The 24826-nt window shown below is 37.6% G+C and overlaps 1 protein-coding gene across 1 annotated transcript in view; it reads left to right on the top strand.

Annotated features, from left to right (window-relative positions):
• The window catches only part of BBS9 (Bardet-Biedl syndrome 9), a gene marked incomplete at its 3' end in the record, with an annotated part of 152426 nt that overhangs the window by 45824 nt on the left and 81776 nt on the right, over nt 1-24826 (top strand). The window contains exons 11-18 of the mRNA XM_010021288.1: nt 381-434; nt 2096-2198; nt 3119-3223; nt 5274-5288; nt 8930-9070; nt 11348-11443; nt 15987-16159; nt 17637-17789. Of these exons, the coding sequence (XP_010019590.1) occupies nt 381-434; nt 2096-2198; nt 3119-3223; nt 5274-5288; nt 8930-9070; nt 11348-11443; nt 15987-16159; nt 17637-17789 (840 nt within the window). The remainder of the gene's footprint in view (nt 1-380; nt 435-2095; nt 2199-3118; nt 3224-5273; nt 5289-8929; nt 9071-11347; nt 11444-15986; nt 16160-17636; nt 17790-24826) is intronic.

Below are 24826 nucleotides of genomic sequence, written 5' to 3'. Positions count from 1 at the left end.
CAGATTGGAATTAACCGTTCCCTACTGAGTAATAGGAGGTATTTCCAGAATTTAAATAAATATGCAGTGGAAAGCAGTGTGCCAAACAAAACGCTTTCACATATTCATATATACCTCAGAGTGTATTAGCTCCTTATATACATAACATTCATGACCTTCTGCTGTCCTTTTTGCAGGCAATTTCAGACAGAGGCTTTACATTTTCAGAAAGAACTTGGAAATGTATTTTGTGTATTTTAAACTGTCACAGGAATGATAAGTCCTTTGCTGTTAATTCCCTGTTTACCAAGTTGATGGTAGGAAGGTAATATTGCATTCATTGTGCTCACTCATCCATGTGTAATACTGAATTTACTCTGTTTTCATCTTTTTCTTCACAGCAAGCCATTGACAGTGAGGTAAAAGCAGAGGCAGTGCCATCAGTCACAGTAAAGGTACTGTGCCTAACTCAGTAGCATTCACGTAGTGGTGACAAATTTTAACAAACCTGTCAGTGTATATTTCACTTAAATTATGAAAACGAGTAAAATCCGAAATACAGAATATGCTTAATTCCTTTTCTCCACAGTATGGCAAGGTGTCATTCGAGCAAGCCTTCTGCTGAAGTCAGAAAGTGATTGGAGTTTTATTTTTGCTAGGCTTATCAAGAAGCAGACACAAAGACATTATGAGGATGGAATGGAGTTCTTTCTGAAGTTATAATTTTTCCACCACTTTCCAAAGGCAGTAAATATTTGATTACTCTCAGCGTGAAGGTTATTATCTTTTTAGATGTCAATAAACAAAATGAGACTTTCTTTTGGAAAAAGCCTTTCATAGCTTTTGCTAGTGAAAAAGAAAAATGCTAGGAAAATCTAACTTGAAAACTGACATCACTGCAGACCTCCATGAGAGCTGCTGCCTGTAACTGGTACTAAAAAAGGGTGACTCTGTGTCTGCCTGTGCACGCGTGCGTGGAGGTGTAGTTTCTCCTCAATATCGCATAAAAAAGGATCATGATTTTTGTTTGAGACTATGTTCTGGGAATATCACTTGAGCCTTTGTTTTGAGAACCTTTCTAGTTCTCCCTCTGTCTTGAGCGGAAAGTTCGGAGGGCAATCAGGCTATTTATTGAACCAGGTTCTCCCGGGCGAGGGTGGTTTGGTTGTGCTTGGTCTAACACCTTTCTCTGCATTTTAAATGCTAAACTGATGTGGGATAATCTGAGGGCCTGTTTGCAGCCCAAATGCATTTTGAAACCAAAATAAATGTTGACGTTCATCCTATTAAAGTAGTCAAACTTCCTAACACTTGAGTGATGTTTTAACTAATAATATTTTCCTAAACTTAACCTGGCTGAAGAGAGCTCCTTGTTAGACCAGCAGTACAAAAGAGATGGCAATAGGTAGCAGATATGGTCTGTGTACATTCAGACCATGCTCAGATCTCAGCCACAGTTACACTTTTATTTTAGATCTGAGTTAAGGATATTCTTTTGTTATCTGTTGGTTTTGCAAAGAAATAACTGCCTGCAATAGAAGCACCCAGGGCCACTCCAGGTTTGTGGTTAGGTCAGCTCTCATCGTTGTATTTGTGCTGCATATCCTGTATATTGAATATGAGAATTTGTTTGCAGTAAAAAATCAAATAGAACTTGATTCTGATATTATTATTGCTTTTCACAGATAAAGGAAATAATTTCTTGGGTTAGCTTTGTTTGTTCTTCTTTTGGTTTTTTTTCTTACTGAGTCACCTAAACGAGGCAACATTTTATTTTGATTTACAGGCAAACAAATGCACATGACACTTATCAAATCTTAATGTTTTAACACTTTAGTATTGGTTTGTCTTGGGTTAACATTACAAAGGACATGAGAAATCCCCTCAGGTTTTTGTAGCCTTTCAAGTTATTGTGAACCATTATTGGCTGTAAGTAAGAAAGAATTGTAAAAGGAAAATAACTGGTTTTGAAGTTGAAATTTGAAATTCTTTAACGTTGTTGCTGAGTCGCTCTTTGCAGGGTTTTCATATGTTTTTGCTGGTTATGGTTGTTTTCTGCTATGCAGAGATGAATTTGTTGCTTCCTTTAAATACTTCTGTATGTCACTTGATTTAGATAACGATACAGAGCAGAGTCACCGCGAAGAAACCAAACCTGGAAGTGTGTGTACAAGCTCCATTAGCAGTGACCTGTGAGCAGTTCGTCTTTGATGATTTAGGTAAATGATTCTAGGACCATTACAGCTATTGCATCATATTGTGTTTTCTGACGATGTTTGAAAGGTATATTCCAGCTTCCATTGAATATATTAGTTGCAGATATGTGGCAGTTAAAGCAATTACAGATTTGCCTTGCCTGCACTCTGCAGCTAGTGGAGAAGACAAAGTAGAAAGGAATGGAGTTGCTTCCTTGGTTGCAGTATGATGCAGGGCAGCAGCTTCATGATGGAGGAAAAATACATCAAGATCAGTTACTCTGTGGTACTTTTGCTGGGGCAGTTTGTTTTGCTGGTAATTTTATGTAGAAATGGCACTCTTGAGCTGAAAGCAGGGGCAGAAAGCTTGTTTACCTGAGGACAGCCTAGCATATGCTTCCAATTCAGCATCAACTGGGTATTTCTAGTCTTTTCCCAGCTCTGTTGATAAGGCTGCAGGTGGGAATGTTAAGTGGAGCTGAAGACCTGAGAAGTGTGTCCTGCTACCTCAGCTGGGACAGCAGACTATTTCTGCTCTGAAATGTGCAGGCATGGTCCCTCTTGAAACAGGGCTTTACTGGCTGCTGCTCATCTGAAAGGACAATTCTTATGTTTTCTGAACATGTGACAGGGGCAAAGGGCTGATGGCTTTGTAAACTATTAAAAACACCATGTAAAACTGTTTGTTTTGATACACTCTGTGTTCAGTCTCCTGAATTGTTTTATTGGTTATATTTCAAGATAGTTGTAAGCTGGAGAGGCTGGTTAGCCTTTGGCAAATTACAGATTTGAAAACAAACCCAAAACATGTCCAGGGATTTGATAAAGGTGAACTGATGGAAACAACTGTCATAATTCAGTAGAATATTTCCCGAAGTGCTAGAAAATACATTGCTTTCATTTAGATGCTGCTATTACTTGGTGTAATTTTGTATTGTTTTTAGAACCCGATTCATCTGAAACTGTGGTTGTGTCTGTCTTTTTGAAGAGGAATTTTTCTCCATCAGAACTCGAAGGAAACTGTGTGCTTTCATATGGTACGCCAACAGGTAAGCCACTGGAGATTTCTATTTGCCTTTTTTGAGGTCTTTATTTTTACATTTTACTTACAAATGTTCTTTCGTAACATATTGAAGGCAGTAGTAATTAAATAATGTGTATCAGAGTCTAGTCTTCAATTTTAGCTGAAGTTTCATGTAGCATCATTTAGTTATGTAGTTGTTCTTATAGATGTAAAATCATATGGGTTTATGGCTTGGGAAGCAGCTCTACAAGCTTTCCCAGCTTGTCCTTCCAGTTTGCTCCTCTTCTGCTCTTTAAGGGACCACTTCTTGGAGGGAGAAGTTAATTACATCTTTATGACTCGTCAGCCTTCTGGGCTGCCAACAATTGTGACAGTAACTGCCTCCCCACACAGGAGATCTGAATAAGCATTGGGGGTGATTATGCCTCACTTCCCTTCTAACTAACTCATTCTAAACAAATAAACTAACTCAAAAGAACAGAAACCAAGTAGTTCTGGTTTATAATGCTCTAATGGCCCTAGTGATAGCATATGTAAATTTACCCTGGTGTCCCTAACTGCAGACCGATTAGGTTGGTTTTCTGCACGCAGCCTTGTCAATGTGCCAGCCTACTGAGAAGCAGTGCTTAGGCAAGGCTTCTTTGTTAAGTGAAATGTAGCATACCTCAGTTTAAGCTGCCTGTTCTTCACATCTCGCTGCTTGGCTTTGCTCCCGCACCTCCTCCTCCCTTGTGCTCACACAACAACAGCTAGTTCTCAGCCAGATTTGCTGATTGGTTTCACTCTGCAGAGCCGGGGAGCCGTGCCAGCACAAAAGGAAGGGTGTCATGGAGTAGACTGGCAGCAAAGAAATGCACGTGGAGTTAGAGCTTCTGCGAAGGGTGGTGGTCTTTTGAGTACCTTATCCCACATCAGTGCTTTTATTAAAGCATTTACTTTACTTCTCACTGCAACACTGCGTTTATGATGATAGTCTAGGCTGTGTAATGACAAAACTGACACTCGTGTCTTGAAAGAGCTTGATCTTACCCTCTTGCAGATGGGTGCAGAGGGTGGGAGGGAAAAGGATGCTCCTCCCTTATTCTGGAGACCCTGCACAAGCAGCTTGTACAACTTCAGTTCCTCTGTATTGTGGCTGGCTGCTTACTCCTCGTGAAGGAGATGCTGTACCTTCACCAGTGTCCACCTTAGTGATGCGGCTTTAGACAGGTTTTGTGGTACAGCTGTATGGGTAGCATACTTTTGGGTATCTTGGCTTCTCCCACTGAAATCTTGCTTTTCATTTTGCTGGTCTTGCTTCTGTGATTTCTGCTGTGCATAACCAGAGTATCAAACTAAAAGGGTATTTCTCACCAGCAAATGAATGTGTTCTTTCTTTCAGGTGACACTGGTTAAACTTAGGCTTATATTTTAGATACTAGGTTGGATTTTGCAAGCCTTTTGGTTAAGGAAGTTAAGAAATCTTGTGTCTTAAGTATGTTGATTGTTTATATGCAATTAAAAAACTCCCCAGAAGACATGAAATTAACAGAATTAGGGATCTGTAGAAGGGATCTTAAAAACTTACCTTGAATGGTGGAATTTAGAAGACTTGTAAATTAACAAGCATGATTAAGATCATGCTAAATTTTTGGGTATTCATTTAAATTCTTAAGCTGGGATAATTCTATTCAATTGCATACTAATGCTAGTGTTATATGTTCAAGGCAATCAAATCCCTAAATGTAATATATTAATAAACAAAAATGGAGTGCCTTTGTGACTTAATTTTATCTGTGTAGAGACTTTTTCCTCTTTTAAGATATCCCTTTTTGTGTCCAAATCAGTGTATCTGTGTGGGATTAATACAGTTGAAGATTAATGAGTCAATTGGATGGGATTGCACTATTGATGAATGTGGTCTCATGTCTGCTTTTTGGCTAGGAGTATGTCTTTATGTATTGTCTACTTAACGAATGTGTCTTCAGTTCTTGAAAAACTATTACTACACTTGTTGGTTTTCTTACTTGTGTAGTATCTTACATGTTCTTTTTTTTTTGCTCTTTTCTTTTGTCCCGTTGCTGGTTACACGGTAGAGCTCTTTCCAGAAGGTGAGTGAATGGAGTAAATGACAGTTTGAATGGTTTCATGAGTGACAGCATATGCTGAATAAAGCAGATTTGGAAGGCAGCTGTTATTTTACCTATTATTTCTGTACGTTCTCATTATCCTTGGTTTGATGCTGTGAAGGTGTGACTATTTGAGAGAATTGAATGTAAATGAGGATTAGACATAAGGCATGGAGAAAATAAAGTAGCAAAGATGTTTCTTGGTGAAGTACAATGCACTTCACCAAGTCACATGTAACATGAGACTTTTGCAAAGTATTAAGTGCCTTGTGTGTGAGACTGGAAATGGAATACACAATTGTATGTTCTTGCTTTAGCATCTTTTGAGCTATTTTTTTCAAGTGGCAGCAAGAACTTAAGCAGGTAAACTATAGCTTTCTTTGTGCAACTGAAACAGCTATTAAGGATTTGTAGCTAATGTCACCTCTTTGGCCTGAGTAGCTCTGTGAAACAGCTATTAAGGATTTGTAGCTAATGTTATGCTCTTTGGCCTGAGTAGCTCTAAGAATGATGTTACTTAACATCTTTTCATTCCAGTTCCTGTTGGAAACGTGTTATTCAAGGCTAAAAAGCTGCTTTCTAACCAAGAATACCAGCAATACAAAACTTAGCTGTGGTTGTGGTAGATATAATACTGGCACAATTAAAAGACAAAACCAACAAAAGGACTAAATCTTATGCATTGGCAGACTAGAAAGAGAGAAGGGTAGTTCTGCAATGTAGTTATGTACATGTGTTGGAAAGGTACAGCCTTGTAGGAGTTACTTTCCTAACTTTACAAATTTAAAGTGCAGATTCCCTCGTCATTTTGGGGAAGGAAAAACAGGTTGCTTGTCATAGGTTTAAGGGTCTTTTCTGGTTTGCAGTTTTCCTAAACTGAAGTTATGTGTCTCTGAATATTTGAGTCTGGTTTTTCAATACTTGAGCTTTTACAAGCATACAGAGTGAAGCAGAAAATTAGATAACTGTGTTACTGGCACCCTTTTCTGGTTTCTGGATGTTTCAGGGAACCTTGAGGTGCTGTATGAGAAATAGATACTTGAACCATCTCCATAAAATACTACTCTTGGCAAGATTAGCTATCACTTTGTGGGCAGATTCCTGCTATACAAAGTAATTAAAAAAATTATCAAAAAAGAGAGTAAATATATAAATCCACTATCTAAAAATAAATGTGTATCTTCTGAAAGGGTAACATTCTAAAGAAGAAGAGTAGGGGTTTGTGTTAAGAAATTTCTACTCGAGATGAACACCTGATGCTGAAGAGAATGTTGTGGAGCATAGTAAGCTTAGTAGAATTATCTGGGGCAACATTTATCTGGGTTACTCTGAGGTGCACTGGAGTAGTTAAATTCAGGGTCATCAATATCAGGAAAAGCATAAATTCTCTGAATATTTAACATCCTTAATTTAGGGGTCTGAGCTTTAATGTCTTTTTATCATGTACATCCATGTTATGTTTCAAATATAAGTATGAAGAACGCATGAGTAATTTATAAGTGAATCATAACTATGGTGCATGGAACTTTCATGGCTTTTATCAGGTAAGTGCATAGCACGCCTTTAAATCGTAGCAATTGCTGAGGTAATGTTACAAAATTTCTGTTGTACTTCAGATTTGAAGTTAATCTGATTCTTTCCACATTCTTTCTTTATTACAGTGCTAAAATTATGTATCGTGCAGTGTATCACAACTCTAGATGAAGTGAGATGTATTGCTAGACATAACGCCAAAGGATTGAGGAAGTTCTGGCTCCCACACTTGGCTACTGCTTTGTGTTTCTTTACTACTATTTAAAACGCTAAAATACTCCGAAAGCCTTCTTTCTCAGCAAGAGTTTTTCACTATAGTGATAAATTTAATTGGTGCTTTTTGATTTGATTTTCTTGTATATAGTTGTTTTGGACTCATCAACTAGAAATCTCTCCGGTCCCTTCCAGAGCCAGATACTGTTTGATTTAGTTTTGATTTGACCTTTGTCTGAAATACTGAAGCACTATGTTTCTGGTGAGGCAGACTGAGAGCAGACTATCTAGGAAAAGCTGATTTGAAACAAGAAGAAAACATCTTTTTGGCTAGTTTTGTCACTGTTGTTTTTCCTGTTGATAAGTCTCCATATCTAAGTTCAATAGTAAGATGCTTGTGTGATGTTGTCATCAAGAAAAGATGTTGGTTTTCTCATCAGATGATAAAGTTGAGTGAATCATCTTGAAGGGTCATGGGTTTATTGTCAAGTATTTTTTCAGGAATTTTCCTTGGAACCCAGGGATATCCTAGTTTTGAGGACCTGTCTTAAGCTTTCTGCTTGTTTCACACTGATCTTGCTTTCTACAAGCTGGTGCAGAATACTTCCTTGGAGGCATTATCAGCCAGCCAAACGAGCTGATGAATTGACAACCCAGAGGGATGAATCTGAGCATTGTTAGAACGTTTGTCCCCTGAGACAAGTCTTAGAAAGAATTTCTTATTACAAGAGCTATGTGAAGCAGCAAACAAAATTGTGAGCAAGAAGGGTTGCTTTGGATGACTTTTAAATGGTTGCACTCTGTTTTTACATTAACCTGCTAAGCTGACAGGACTGGTAACTTGTGTAGCCATTCAGTTTTGTGACTTTTCTGTCTCTATATAATCTATGACAATAACTGTATTGTCTCTAAATATGTACTGTGTTAAATTCTGCTGAGATAAGTGTTGGGTTCATGTTTGAGTTTTGTGTGTTATTTGGGAGAAAATGAGAGAATGATGAGAGATTGAGACGGGATAATGTTAATACTGATCTCAGTATGACAGGTAGTTCTGCTGATAGTGATGTCTGTACCCAAACAAAGCAAGATTCCCCTGTTAGCTCCTTCATCAAGAAATCCTCCTCAAAACCCCTATAACCTGGTTGTGAGAACTCCGTATTTCATAGGAAGTAGCACTTCTAGCTTTCACTTATCACAAACTTCCTCTTTTCTCTTGCACCATTCTGATTTAATTGCATATGATATTAGATCCTGAGCATCAAAGGCAATAGCCTGTTTGCTGTGCAGTTCTGTTTCATTATGATGCAGTAAGTTGAAAAATAGAATTGAATATACCTTTGGGTATTAATGTCTGAGATACATTTTTTTGCTGAGCCACAAACCTCTGACAGATGCTATGAAGGTTGCATAGATGTTATTTAAGAGTATAAAAAAAGAGAGTAACTTTGTTCTTAAAAAGGATCTAGTTCGTGATATTCCTGATGAAAACATGCATGCTTCAGTTCTCTGAAGCATCAGGAGTAATCACACAGCTGTGGTGTATGTTGAAGTAAATTGTTTGTCTAGAGCATTAAAATGTCAATCTTCATTGCATGTTAATTGGTATAAATACAGGTATACAGTGGATTGAACTAATAACTTTTGGTTACCCATTCATTTGAAAGTGCTTGCTTGAAAATGTCACTGAAGATAGTCAAATTTATAGATACTTAGGTGGAAAATAGAACACAAATTGAGAATTCTGCATAGTTTTTGTTTTAATGTATCCCTTAATCACCTTAAAAATACCTTGTTATGCCTCTCTGAGGGTAGAAGTATGAAGTGTCTTGTATTCAGAATATGGATATGGAAGATGAATCTGTGTTCTTTCGTTTTAGGAGTACTGAAAGCTGCACAGTGTAACTTCAGTCTGCCTTTACGATTAATTTGCTTTCCAGCTCAACCATCAAAAGCAGCAAACCACAAGATAACTATTGATACCAATAAAGCTCCTATCAGTTTTCTCACCATTTTTCCAGGTAGGTTTTGAAATATGCCTGTAGTAGAAAATGCATTGGGAACTCCAACAGGAATTGTTCGGCTGTGCAGAGTCATGAGGTAATTAACAAAATTAATGTTAGAATGGTAAAACGGTGTATTTTGAAACAAATAATGTAGTGGAGTTCTTGCTACAGCAGTCTGGAGCTGATCTTTTTTAGTAATAGCTTTCCTGGACCACTACTTAGTGGTAGCTTCTAATGCGCAAACCTGAGCTGCTTTTTCTACATGGGAGAGTGTTAAAACAGTATGAAGGAGTAATTAGGTGCCATTTAGGACTGGAAAAGAATAAAATGGAGTACTATAAAATGTAATGTTACAAAAATAATTTCTGCTGCAATTATGAGCTCATAATTTGGAAGAGAGAGAGGAGGTGGAAGTTACCACAGAATTACTCCTGTAGTACAATATGGTACAAACATAAGCAAGCAAGTAAGAGCTGAGGATGCATTAGACAAAGTGTTTCCATGCAGGAAACTGTCATATCACTGTGCACTGGCACACTGAGTGCTGGTTGCTGATACTAAATAAAATTGAATGCAAACTCAAAAGCATAGAAAAAAAAAAGATGAACGTTATCTAGGGATTTGAGAAGAAATAAAAGTGACTCATTTAACTTAATAAAACACAGGCAAAAAAAGAGAATACAGTTGACTTCAGGAAATATTTTGTGGCTGTATCATGGATCTAGATGATCATATTGGCACAAGAAGAAATGAATCAACAGGGCTGTCATTATTTAAGCCCAGCTGGTAACTCAGCACCACACAGCTGTTTGCTCACCCTCTCTTCAGGCGGGATGGGGAGGAGAATTTAAACCCCATGGGTTGAGATAAGAACAGTCCAGTAACTAAAGTATAATATAAAACTAATAATAATAATGATAAGGGAAAAAACAAAGGGAAAGAATATAAAACTAAAAGGGGAAAGAGACAAAGAACAATAAACCCAAGTGATGCACAATACAGTTGTTCGCCACCAGCTGACTGATACCCAGCCCAACCATATCAGGGTAAGTGCTACTTAGCAACAACTAAACCATTGCTGAGTTATCAGCATTGTTCTCAGACTACAGCCAAAGCATAGCACTGCACCAGCTACTAAGGAAAGAGAAAAATAATAACTTTACAGCTGAAACCAGGACAAGGGCTTATAAAGAGATATTGAATAAGTTAAGTCTGGCAGTGATTAAGTTTCTGAACTTCAGAGGACTAAGGTTCTGGAACAGTTTGCTGAGACCTGTATGGGCCAACAACTCTAATATGGTATTTTTAAGGTGGAGCTGCATCTCTTTTTGAAGTACATTTGTCTGAGAGCAGTGGATTAGGCATGGTTGGGTTTTTTGGTGACCTGTTTTTCTTCACTTTGAGAGTAAATATACCTTTTTTTTTTTTAAGGGTGTACAATGTAACACTTAATTGAAACAGAAACTTTTTTCCCCAAAGGTCTGCATTTTGGGGTTTTAATCCTAGGCTTCCATTACAGCTAAGCAATAATGCTTTCAAAATACAGCATTGTATTCTATTTTTAACCTAGGGATGTGCTGTTGAAAATACAGCAGAAAGTGTAGGCCTAACGTGCTCCAGAAGCAAGTATTAAAATCTGATTTCTGTTCATCCCATTTTCAGTGATTGAGGCGGGGGGGAACCCAACAAAAGCACACTGATGTGATCTGTGAAGAAACTTCAGATTCTTGGTGTGCACAATAGAAATTGTATCTCTTCTAGTCCCTATTTGCCTTATTTTTAGGGGAAGCTTGGAAGGAGAGGTGGTATGGAGTAGTTTTTAAAATACAATACCCTGAAATGGAGCTTTTTAACCTGGGATGATCCACTGTTTGGAATGAAAAGAAAGGTGGGCATGCATGGCCTTTGCAGAGTAGCTGACTTCAGGAAGGTGGATGTTTGTTGTGCTCTGTACTGAAAGCTGGAAACATTTTCATGGGTAAATTTTGCATCAATACCTGAATTGTAGGTGACCTCAGATCTGGTAAAAGATGATAGTGTTTGAGCTGTACACTAATCACAAGTCTTCACAAATCTACCTCTTGTTTCCAGGCTGGGGAAGAACAACAGTGTGTGGCTCATCTTCTACCTGTGACCAAAATACTGCTGCTGGTCTTTATTCCTGAGCCCTAAGAGGGGGAGCAGTCTCATTCAGATTACCTTTCCTAAACTGCTCATGCAAAGGCAGTAGCTTGAGGTTTGTTGGATCCCAGCATGGAACTATAGAAAACTGTATTGAACTTTCTCTTTCAGACTTTGTTGATCCATCTGAGGATGACCAGTCAAATGTTCTGGGATTTCAGTTTTTAAGTGGTTCAAAAGCTACTCTTCTTGCTTCAAAAACATCACGTAAGTGCTATTAGAATTCATGCTAAAGGAAGCCAGATTATTAGTTAATATATGTATAAAATGAGAATGTGAATTGTACAAAGCAGGATAATAACTGTGTGAGAATTAACTCAGGACTTTCAAAGTGTTAGCTGTCTAATTCTCATCCCCTCTCTGATATGCAATGATGTTACTAGGGAAGGCACAAAATTTTACAAGAAGCCAGAAAATCCTCCTCAAGATATAGTACACAACAGTGCTGAAATTGTATTTTCATCAAGTTTTTAGTAATGTTTTTATTCATGATTAATCATTAATACTGTCATTGGAATAATGAAAAGCCCCTCTTTTCCTCAAAGGTATTTCAGCATCTGTGTTTGGGTGTAGGCATCTACTGGAATTTCTGAAAGGGATTAAAAAGCAGGTTTCTAACTCTCCCCTGACTTTCAGAAATGCCTTAATTAGACATCAGACCCTGCTTACTTGCTTTTCTACCTCTAAGTAAATGCCAGTCTCTAGATGCCTGTATATCTTTGTAAGTATAGGATTATGGATTCGATATCCTTGCTATTATGTTGACAGAATGTATGAAGGTTCATGTAGATATGGTGTCTCTTGTATAGGGCAGTTTGTGAATGAAGTAGTCATGTTACAACCACTTTGAATTTGTGCTATTTAAAATAGATTGGCTCTCTTCATTTTGGAGAGTTTATGGTCATGCCTTGTACAACTGCTCAACTTGTTAAACTCTTTCTTGGCGTGTGCATCAGAATCAAATCAGTTCAATTGTGTTTAGCATTTTCCATGCCAGCAGAGCACAAAGTCTTCATTTAATACAGCAGACTAACAAATTGAAAAGCTATCATACCTATTGTGCGTGGCAGGGAGTTCAAATGGAACAGTGTGTGAATGCTTTGTGAAAACTGTTTTGAGGGAGAAAGCAGAATCCAGTCTGTTGTTGTAAAATTCCTTTGATGCAAAAATAATCTGCCTCTTGTTTTTCAAAAACATGTATTCGTGATGGGTTACGCAAACATTGGTGGCATCAGCTGTGAGCTCTGGGATAATATTTAATACCTTTTCTAATGTAATCAAATGTGGGAAAACCAGAAACCATTTGGAGAGTAACTGTCATGGTACCAAGAATCACTTTACGTTTCTGAGGTTCAAATCCACTTGCACATGCATTACTTGCATGCTGATGTATGGTTAGTTTGGTTTTAATATCTGTTTAAATAGTATGACTTAAACAGTTTTAACTAACTGGACATATGCAGTGATAGTTTCTGAAAACCAAAGAATCTAAAGGATTTATAACAACTGCCTTTTTCCTGGATTACAATTTAAATCCTTTCATTTGAAATCTACTTTGTGGAGTTACTAAATCTGATACTGCGTAAGGAACAAATTTGTGTCCATGTAATTAATGCATTTTTAGCTTCTAGTGAGGCTATAACTTTTAATTCCCCCTACTGCTTTTCCTCTCAGGTTTGTTTATTCACTAGCTGGGAATGACGCTTGCAGTCCTACTATAAACTTTCCCACACTGCTTTACTTGTGAAGTTCAGTTTACAAAGAAGACTCAAAATATCTGTTTCTCTTAGCCTGACTTTAGAAAGTTGGGTTGTTCAATGCCACCTTCTATGTTTGCAGCATCTGTTTCATGGATTGGATTGGGTTAGTTACAGAATTTCTGAGGGGGGGATTTGCTTGTTTGAAACGTTACCCAAGTAAAACTTACTTAAAAGGAATAAACTGTGAAAGGTCTGATACTGAAGCGTAATTCAGAATATATGAGCAGAGACTATCCATAGTAAAAAAAACATTGTTTGGTAGAATTTCATGATACTAAAATGGTTGTGCTTGAGTGGACATCTCTTCTCTGGAACTAATGCATGCAGATGAAATCACTTATTAATTCCATTAGTTTATGATGTATTAATTTAACACTGAGTTTATACTTTGTGAATGTGCTTATGCAACATTATGATTGTGGAATTAGTCTTCAGAAAGAAAATGGTACGTGGTAAATAGTGATTAGAAGTAACGGTGTTTCAGAAAAGTAAAAAAGTCCATTGAGGCTGATCAGTCCTTATTTCTGGTTTGCCATGAAAGAAGCTAATCTTGGTCAATGGAAGCAGTGATCCTTTTCCATATCCCTTATCAACAGGACTTTAAGTTTTGAATAGGAAGAGCTGCTTGTAGGAATGAAAGTCTCCAGGTTCATTTGGGTTTCCCTGCTGAGGCTGCAAACATGAATGGCATCTGTGCTCAAGTTTTTAATTGTATTAGCTAATCCAGTTTGAACATTGTAGTAATTGAAGATGTTACTTCAGCCTGTCAAAAGCACTGCTGCAGAGAACCCAGCCTGAAGTTCACTGGGACAGTAACCATTAGAAAGTGTCTTGCCTCGTGTAAGATTAAGGTTTTAAGTTTGTTTCTTTCCTGACGTGTTTTATAACTGTCTTTTAATTGAGGTGTAAAGGAGGCTTGACTGCTAATTGTGGCTGCTAATGTGGGCTTCTTAGCTGAGAGGTGAACTGAATCTTCTAGACTTCCTTCCCATAACCTCCTGGCAGGGCAACCATTCTTAATGCAGGTTGTGCTAGTTGGATGATCGCTGTAGTGTTAAAAGCCTTTGTAACCTGTTTAACCTATTGGTGCTTCTCAGTCTCCTGCTTTTCTGTTTGAGTATTTTCTGTGACAGAGCTTACTTAAACAAAAAGCAAAGACAAGTTGGTTAACTACTGTAAAAGCACAAGATGAGCAGAAACATAGTTATTTGTTGGTTTTTTTTCATTGCATTTCTGTTTAAAGCACATACAATTAAAGATTCTGTTTCATGCACTTTCTAAATCCGATTTGTCTATTTTTGAGAGCTGGAAGATTGTGTAAAGCAAATGGCTGCAATGCTCTCTACTCAGGCCATGGTTAAATTAGATTGTGTTTGTATTGACCAACAAACAGTGTATGGAAACCAAATATGCATTTTGGAGGAAATTAATTTTATCCATTTTAAACCATTAATGTATTAGATATGTCAATTATAAATAGAACGACTGTTGATTTGGCCTGAAAACATCTGAGCTAATTTCCCTCAAGGAAAAATCACTTAAGGCAAAGTATGGTGATACATCCAGCTCAGTCCAGCCGTTACATTGTGAGTGTTTAAAAAATGGGTATTAGGTTGAATGTTATCTTGAGCAGATGGTGTTCTTTTCTTTAACAGGCATGTTTTTAAATAAAACTTGCTTCTTTCCTGTTACACTATAAACAGAATTTGTCATTCTTTGTTTGGTGAAATACGTATCCTGGGAATAATGCCAGTGGTAATGTCAAACAATCTTGAATTACTAATGTTGAGAAAATTTCAAATAAGTACATTCAAGTTCTAAAGAATTCTGGTGAATTTGATTTACTGTGAACCTTGTTAACAGGAGCAAAAAAAGAACTATTTTTTATCAAGTCCTAGCAGCTCTTTTTCCTCATAGCTGCCTTTGTCCTTTTGGGTAAGGTATTGGTAGATGTGTAATGAAAAGAAATAAGGAACTGTTGTTTTCAAGTGTTTATCTGGATCGAAACCAATGCTGCTGGGATATTCCACAATGTTTTCATCTCCATATTTATTTCCAATTTCCTGGAAATCATTATATACATTATTATATGAATGTGGAGTAGAAACGACAGAAATAAAATCCCACTAGTTTGATAATTTGCAATTCACTAAAATGTGGTAAGTGAAGTGCATTTGTCGGGACAGATAACACTGGCACAAACAGGATTTGTTTTTACACTTCAGTTTAACACTTTTCATTCTGTACACTACAGCACTTTTACAAAGCCATAGGGTATAGATGGATAAAAATCACCTTCTGCTAATATTAGCTGTGTCTAGATTAAAGCATAGCTCTATTCAAGCTGAATATTGTTGTCTGGGACTACTTAGAGTAATACTTTTCCTACTAAAAGATATCCTAGAAGTGGAGATGTAATTAAAATTATATTGAGTGTATTATCGAAGAACTCAATAACTGTTTCCAAAAGACAGTCAGGCTTTTAGATGGATTGGAGTTGGTTTGTTCCCACTGTTACCAGATGCTTAGGATGCCTTGCTTCTGTCATGGTCCAGAGTGAATTGACCTGGATTCTACCTCCAACAGCTCACTAAGTTATATTATGGCAGAGAATTGTGGACGGCCTGTTGTGATGACTTAATATCATCCAGTAATTACCTTGTTTCCTTATTATGGTAGTTCTTCAGAGCTTTTTGTTCTTCACGAGCAGGCCCATACTGTAAAGTAGTCCTGAAGCAATAAATACTTTTATTTTGTGCTACAAAATGGCTTTTAAAGTTAGAACACAAGAGCAAGTATTTAGGACTAACATCAACAAAACGCATGTTCACTAGCATTAAAGAAATACTTGTATCTCTTAGGAAAATCTCATCTAAAGACTTAGGATGCAGTTAAGTTACATTTGTGTGTTAGTTAAACTGTGTTGTATAGTGGATGCACGTGGTTTAAATGTGTGTTTATTAGTCTTGTATTTGTTCTTCTTCTCAAAGAACGATACAGGATCCAGAGTGATCAGTTAGAAGACCTTTGGCTGATAACAAAAGAGCTGAGGCTTCGACTCGAAGAACATTTCAAGAAGCAAAACTGCAAAGATTTTGCATGTACATTTTCTGGTTCAATTCCCCTGCAAGAGTATTTTGAACTGATTGATGGACATTTTGAGGTATGTGAATCATTAATGTCCTGCTAGGTTAAAAATTGTTCATGTGTTAGTACTATGGCTGGTTAGATTAGAACTAAAGTTATCGCAGGTATTTGGCTTTCAGGAAATAGAAGGTTGTATCTAAGATAGTGCTGGAAAAAAGGAGATTTACCAGCGCAGATATAAATGTAATTACTTTTTCCTGTTTGGTCATACAGATGACAGTGAAAAACCTCCAGTAGTTCAGCTAGCTTGTAGAAATAGCTAATAAAGTAAAAGAGAGACACTCTTCCTGCCTCCCCCTGCCTTTCCAGTAATAAATGAGAACAGCTAAAACATAGGCTTCATTAGACTATCACAAGCTGAAATACACTGAAGTTTGATATATGGGTGTGATTGCTGGAATGCTATTTTAGGATCTAATTATGTTGCAGCTGTGGCCATTTGGAAGTTTCTGAAAGGTTACAATAGTTATCTGCTCTAAAAGCACCAAATAATCTATCGGTGGGATCCTGATGCTCCATCCCTGTTGGTTTCAACACGCTCTTTTTTTGACAACCTTGGGAGGATGTTACCCAAGATGTCCCTTTTTGCCTCCTACTTCTAGAAAAGCTGCAGCGTTTCTTTTCTCCTTAGCTTCCCTCAACTGTCCTTCATAGTCATGTACTGACAGAACAGTATTTTTTCTCATTTTAAATATGAGCTGTTTTCTAAATTTAGGAAACTTCATTTTTCTTCTCATTTTGGGACACTTTAAAAGGGGCATGTGTCTTAATGCTCACATCTAGAAAGCCTTATGTTTCTTCTGATAACCTGTGCTAGTTACAGCATGTCGGCTGTACAGGGGAGTCCCTGCTTTTTGAAAGACTCACCTTTATTTAGTGATTTTTGTGTGGAAAATGATAAGGTGATAAAAAGATAAAACAAGAATTGTTGTTATCTGGGCATTAGATGTACAGTGTTGATCAGAGTTCTGTGAACACTTCAAGAAAGTTTGTTGCTGTGGCTGATCGGTGTATGTAAAAGGAAAAAGGATTTCACTTCAGAAAAGGACAGTCATTCAAACAGTGCAGAATTGAGTACTTCTGTTCATGCTTAAGGGAATAACAATCTACTTTCTGCTGTGATGAATATAGAATTCAATACACTGTGTGTATGTGTCAAATAGCACAGCAAACCAAGAAGAAGGCTTGAGAATACTGGTGGTGAAATTTCACTCTTGTTATTAGGCTTCTTGATGACATATTTATGCATTTTCACAGATTATTGTGGCTTTTGACAATTAGCTTTGATTTTAGTGGCAAAAGGTAAGTCTTGAAAATGCCAATAAGCTTCATGAGGAGTGTAAAGCATAAAACTGGTATAAATGACATTATCGTATTTGAATAATACACACTCTCCCAAGAATTTTACTACAGTTTTCCCGTTTCATTTGGAATGTGCACATATAACATATATGACCCTTAACCTGAATTCCTGAAAACCCCTTAAATTGCAGCTACGTTTGAATGAGGAGAAACTTCAGGAGCTGTTATCTCAAAGGGCTGCACAGTTTCGAGCTATTGAGCGGCGGTTGCTGACACGATTCAAAGACAAAACTCCTGCTCCGCTTCAACATCTGGACACCTTGCTAGAGGGAACGTTCAGAGAGGTCAGTACAGTTTGATTATGAGCCTAACCTTTCTTTATGTTGTTGGTAATACTCAGCTTAAAGCATATAAGCTATCCTTTCCTGGTTATATTTACCAGCCAAAAGACCAGGAAGCAGTAATTTGTTTAACCTAATTTTCCCTGTAACTTTCCAGATGCTTTGCAATAGTTTTATTTCATCTGCAACCACAAAATCTTTACTCCTGGGTCACACCAGCTTGACAGCACATCATTCTTTCCTAACTGATGTTGATAGTGTAAATATTTTATAGTTCATGTGAAAATATTTTATAGTTCATAGCTTATGTAAATATTTTATGGTACACTGTAAACTGCTGGAATGGTTTGGCCGGTGTAATATTCACAACAGAATTGTCTGAGGCTGACCATGTCCTTCCTTACTGGGACTTTATGTTCTAATCATTCCAGAATGTGATAGCATTCATTACTAAACCATCCCCATGCTGGAAGTACCCAGGAATAACACAGATTTTCTTCCTTTTCCTGCCTTAGCCCTGCATTGCTTTAGAATAACCCTTGTGCCACAATGCATCCCCTTTGCTAAGAAGTTACTTTCTGCGTTTTCTGTTAGAGGATCTGATTTTACTTTCCAACATGCCTTGTTCGAGAAGCTGAGTCACAATTAGATTCCTTGCTGGAAAAAAGACTTCCCTTTATGCACTGTTATATAACGCAGCAATTAAAACCCAAAGGTATTAAGGAAAAATATTTTTCCTTACTGTTTGCTCTAAGTAAACATTTCTCTAAATTGGAGAAAGCTGCCTTTCCAGGTGGGATTATACAGGAGTCAAACGTACTTTGTCTTTATTTGAGTCTTTACTGCGAAGGAGTTAACTATGAGATGCTCTAAGTTTGAAAGTGGGGGGTTTCTGCTTACTTCAAGAAATAGGTATTGTTGTGATAGATGGGTGATTCTTTAACACTTGGAAATGGCGTGACTAAATAAGCCCTAAAGATAAACAGAAGCAAGTCTCTTGAGTCTGCTTTTGCTGTATAGAACTGTTGCCTTTCAACTTAAAAGCGACTGTGATGTGCTTGACAGTTGCTTTATGCAGTTGAATTGAAAGATGAGTTCTGAGAATATGACAAAAATCAGGTAGTTGAAATAAATGGATTCTGCAGAAGCTTGTTTTGGGAGGTCCTTGAAACCAAAATTAAATGAGTGCTTTTGCTGATAATTAATGTTGTGAGCTTTTTTAATTAGAATTAGTGTGGTTGAAAGGAGAATGGGGGAAAAGATTTCTTTCCGGAGAACAAATGCGTACATTTGTTAACGTTTGTTAAAACTTCCTTTTAGAGATGCTCACATTTTTCTTGGTAGATTTCCTTTGTTGTCTGCTTTTGTGTGAATCTCCTTGCAACAAGGAATTGTTATTGTTAGTACAAACAAAAGTGTAGTAAAATAGTAATTACTGTAGAGACCCCCACTGCTGCGTATGTTGGTTTGAAAGCAAGAGCTGTGGTAGGATTTAATACTGTCTCTTCGCTGTGTGGTTGAAATGAAACTGCTCAGTAATGAATGTTCTGTATTAGAAAATGCCTTGTTGTCTTGAATTCAGTCTGATCTTTGGTCTTTATTTGAATAAGTGTATCTAATGCAAATAGTTGAAGTATTCAAAATATGGTACATGTGTTTTCAGTAAAGGAATAATAAAGCCGGATAAATATGAAGAGTATAAAATCTCACTCCAAAAAGCATGTAGCCTTTTCGACACTGGAATTGATGTGATTCTGTTTTTGAGAATGCTGCTTTTCAGAAGAATTCTTCAAACAAGTTGTGTCTATATTTGCTTTTGGAAAGTTGTCTGTTTTGAGCCCCATGGTTGTGTTTAATGATTTCTCTAATGCAGAATGCATTCAATGAAGAATAATGATCTGTACCTCATAGAGTCTTAGTGGAATGACTTATTTGCTTCAGTGGAATTTGGATTGAGCTCTGAATAAGCAATGTGGAAGTTCTAGGTGGTTTTGTGATGAAATAGATATGATAAATCCCACAATAAAATATATCACCAAGGTAAGATGTATTTAGTGCTACAACAGATTTACTAATGGATTTATTATAAGGAAACTTTGGCCTTACTTTTCATCTTCACAATAACAGAGAAATGTATAAGCAGGCATCAGTGTATGCAATGATGAAAAGATCGTGTTTGGTTTTATAGTCCTGTTTAATCTTTTCGTCTCCATTTTCTCTTTCTGAAGTAATATTCTAGGTCTAAATAGATTTGAGTGAGAATTAACAACAGTGAACAAATACTGATGTCAGGTGTTCCATTCTGGAAGGAAAAGAAAAGCTGTTTTATACATCCTAGCCTTGCAGAGTGGAAAAAGGAAATGTTATTCTCATGGAGTTTAGGAATGATTTGTAGGAAGGTGCTATGAAAATAATGGAAAAATCAATCTGCAGAGATGCTATTTGTATGCCTGTGATTAATTTCTTCATCTCTGGTTAGAAAATTACCAGTGCAATTGGACATGCTGGTAGCTGCTGTTCTGAGAAAGGAATTTAATTATAGGAATTTGAAAGCAATTGCACAGTAGTTGAGATTGCATAGATGCTTTGTAGTTTAAAGGACTTCAAATACGAAATGAGATTGCAGTGAATTTTATGGTAGCTGCTGTAAACAACATGTACTTTGTATAATGCTCACTTACTAGAGACATGTTATTGCTTGAAAGCGTAATTTAATGATCTCTAATGTCTGCAATGTGCTTTCTGTCATATTAAAGTAAATAAAAAAGAAATCATAGTTTGGCAGTAGCTGCAGGTGCTTGCCCGGAATGATAATTTTTGTGCATTGACTCTTGACATACATTATTTGGGTTTCCAGGTACACGCTGGAATTAACAAGTGTTATAAAAATCAGATAATTCAGCTTATTATTTGAACCCACCTGGATTTCATCCTGGTGAATCGAAGCAATACTAGCTGTGCCTAGTTGTAAGCTGTGTTTAGCCGTGTAACCGCGTGCAGAAGACTACAGCAGGTACATTCTTTTGGGGAAGGAGGAGGAAGGATGAATTTGAAACGTGGGGTGGAGTTCTCCTAGGGCACTAACTGTTGTTGCTTAGCCAATTTTAAGTACTTAAAACATGAATCTTGGACAAGATGGAACAGTTCAAGTTTATAAAAAAAATGTAAGGACAAAGCAATTACATCTGCCTTGCATTGTACTACAATAAAAGGTAGCAAAATTAAGACAAATCATGAAGCAAACAGCTATGTCCTATATCCCCACACTTCCATCATGTATCATAAGCATTGCTCCCTTCCTCTTCTTTGATGCCACTATTGCACAGTACCTGTTGCCCCGTGTCCTGAGGCTTCTTCATCCCCACTCTGTAAAACCACTAACTGGCTTGTGCTTTCTAACACTGACATCTCAACTCCTACCCATGGCCCCAGCAACCCTCTTGTAGTTGCTTATCTGTGTCCTGTCAAGCCAATGTGTAGTGCTGACTGGCAGTAGCCATCTAACCAGACCAGATGGATGATGTCCCCTGAATCAGTAGAAATGCCAGTAGTATCTCTAACCTCCCAGCCTGCTAATTAAAACAGATCTAGAGAGGAACTTAATGATTTCTGGATCTTCATGTCACTGAAGAAATCTGTCTTGTCATTGGAAACAACAGAAGCTAGGAATGGACCCACAGAGCAAGTCTGGCATAAATGGCTACATAACCTTAGACATCTCAGTTTAATAATGACACGTTCTACAACAGTGGGTCTTTGTTTTTGACTGGTGATACATCCTATCTTTTCTGTAAGAAAAGATAACATTTCTTTTATCTCTAAAGTAAGTACTTTATAAATTTGAGTGTCTTGCCCTAAGTAAGAGAACCTAACACGCTTTTCTAAACAGGACTGCTAGAACTAATTGATGCTGCAAGTTTATCCCCTTTATTTTCTCCTGATTCAGCTATCCTATCATGGTCATTTACATAATTACTGAATAACCTGTCTCACAGAAACACTTGGCTGTAAGCAGCAACAGAGGGCCTTTCAATGTCATTTTCAGATCTTGCTCGGTAAACCACTCGAAGTTGTCCAGTTCATTCTGCTGGCTTTAGTGTATGGTTTGTATTTAACTTGTCTGGGCTTGGACTTGCTTGTTGCGAATTCTGCATGTGAGTTGCAGCTCCAAGTAATTCACGGGCTTAGGAACTGCTTGAAACAAGGGGAAATGTGTTCAGTCGTTCACATCTGAAGAGGTGCTCAGAGGTTACTGCTTACAGGGAGCAGGCAGAGGGACCATTCCTACAGATTATTTTTCAGTGTAATCTGCTTCATCTGTTCGCCCTTCAGCACTCTTGTGTTCTGTATCTTGTTGATACAGCTAGCAGACCTGGGAAGCAAGTGTAGCATTTCACCATCGGGCTGTTAGAAGTGGTCACCAAACACAATTGCCTCCAGGTAGACATACTGTGGCTTCTCATGTCAAATAAAGACAGCAATTCCAGCAGGACACCCCTTTTAATTCCTTGCGCGGCAGTAAAGTGTGTAGGAATTTGTTGTCTGTGACTGAGAGAGCTTTTTAAAGGGTCGTTGTCTTCTCTGAGGTCTGTGATCTGAGCTGTCACTCACATATACAGCTCTGGATACTAGTTGGAGATGTTGAGTGTTCAGTAGAAACAGAGGAATTTGTGAAGGATTTGAAAGTCGTATATCTCTAAATGAATGCACTGGTTCTTTTAATGAGTAATGTCGCAGGAGTTGCCCTTTCTCTTTGACAAGGCAATTTTGAAGAGAGGTGCTTCTAATACTTTTGGAGCTTTCTGAACTTCATTACACAACCGTTTCTTTGTCGTAGCCTAATTTAAACAGAAAGATGGACTACTTCATGGTTTAGAGGTGGAATTTCAGCAATTGTGCTGTGAATTAATGCCAGCTGCTAGAACTTAGGGCTGGCCCACAGCTTCGTGCCACAGGGCAGGGTTGGTATTTAGGTGTCTTACATTTTGTTTATGGATAACATGTCTTGTAACCTGTTAGATCCTTTTGGAGCCCTTCAATCCCATGTTACTTTCAGAGTGACATTAAGGAGCCGTACTACGTGACAGGATCTATTATAGTCTTGAAAGTGTACATTCAACTAAACATACTTAAAGCTATCTTTGAGTAAAATAATGCTGCAAAGAAAGAAAGAACTTTAGAGCAGCACCTGCTTAAAGCTTGTAGGATCTGACTTTTGCAGCTCTGCTTAAATTTACTCTAAAATACACAAAAAGAACATTCAGCACATGTCGAAGAGTGAACTAAATGTTTTCTTAGAAAAGCATCCTAAAAGAGAATGCTGTGATACAATCAACTTTTAAAGCTAAATGTAAGGAGAAAAAGCAAATCTCTTGTATTCTTGGCCATGAGAAGTGCACTAAATACTTGTTTCTTGAGTTTTCAGCAGAATGTGTAATTAATCTGAATTTTGGACACAATTTAGAGGAGCATAGAGTCCCTTTGAGCACATCTTACTTAACAGGGCAGTTGTGAGGAATTTTCACTCTAGTGCTGCTGATCACGCATGTGATGGTGTCTCTCTTGCATTGTGGTTTGTGATCAAGCCAAGAGTGTTGAAACCTTGTCAAGCAGTATTTTAAATGTCAAATACTGTGTGCCAGTAATTGTCCATTTTTACAGTATTTGACACTATCAGGCAAAATTAGTTTTGGGTGCAAATCATTATCACAATTGAGGTAACTAGGTGATTCTGAATTGTGTCATAGAATCATAGAATCAACTAGGTTGGAAAAGACCTTCAGGATCATCAAGTATGACCATTCACCTAGCACTGGCAAGTCTACTGCTAAAAACCCTACTAATTCACCTTCTTCACAGCACTGCTCTAATGTAGTTCTGTGGCTCCCAGCTGGAGGTGGTTCACACTTGTAGAACAATTCCATGACCATTTGCACCCTTCTCTGCAGATCTGTTCTCACCTTTTCCTGTGTTGGGTGTTGCTCTTTGTCTTTCGGTTTCCAGGCATGTGCTCTAGGTTCGATCTTGTATCTGGTATCTCTCATGCTTTTAGAGTTTCCTGGAGGGACAGCTCTTCCAGCTCTGCCAGGTTCCTGATACTGAATTTCCCCATCCTGAAGGTATTTGTATTTGGCACTTGGAGTAAATTATAATTTAATTCCTCAAAGGAATTTTAAACTGTACATGCACACGTGCATTTTGCTGTTAGCGTGGAAAATGTAGCTGTGCACAAAACAGAGCCACCCGAATTGGAAGGTTCTAGCTTACTTTCATCTCTTCAGCAAGAGATTTGGATCTTGTCACTGTCTTTTGAAAGGAAGCACAGTCTCCCCGTTTTGCCTCTTGCTTGTTACTGCTCAGAGTAAGACTCCCCCAGCTATCAAATGACAACCTCCCGTTTGGTTTTTGAGTCTGTTAGTTCTGGCACTTGGTTGCAGACTCACATGATTGAACTGACTTCCCTATAGTCAGTTTTTCTGTTTTAGGGAACTGGAGATATTCCAGGTGAGTAATCCCTGGTGGTTTCAGGCTGTGTTAGATGGAGAAACTTCTTTTGATATTTCCATAATGACTTCAGCACAAAGAAGAAGAGTGTACTGAAGGTGAATGCTTTGGTACTCCTTACTCCTTTATAGGGAGTGCAAAAGGACATATGTTTGTGTACATACATGCACATGAGTAATTATGTGTGCATACACATAATTCATCACATATTCATTTTACTTTTCAGAATCGTACCTGAATGTCTTTTTAGAACTGTGTGTCTTAAAAGCCAGCATTTTACTTCCCTGATAATTGATACCAACAGGTCTAGCATTTAATATACTGAAGGAAAAAACCATCTTCCCCTTTCTCTCCTTACCTCATGTCCATCTACTGATTTAGGAAGCTGAACTCTGTAATTCATAATCTACAACATAGCTGTAATGCAAAATAAGTATGGACATCACAATTTTGAAACTAAATTTAATGTTCTAATCTCTTGAAAGCCTAAGTCCTGTTCCTTGCAATATTTTAACACTTGCAGTGTGTGGAGCGCT

Source organism: Nestor notabilis, unplaced genomic scaffold, assembly GCF_000696875.1.
Source record: "Nestor notabilis isolate BGI_N333 unplaced genomic scaffold, ASM69687v1 scaffold4969, whole genome shotgun sequence".
NCBI lineage: Eukaryota > Metazoa > Chordata > Aves > Psittaciformes > Psittacidae > Nestor > Nestor notabilis.
The sequence above is the reverse complement of the archived record's forward strand: the minus strand, read 5'-3'. Positions and strand labels throughout refer to the sequence as shown.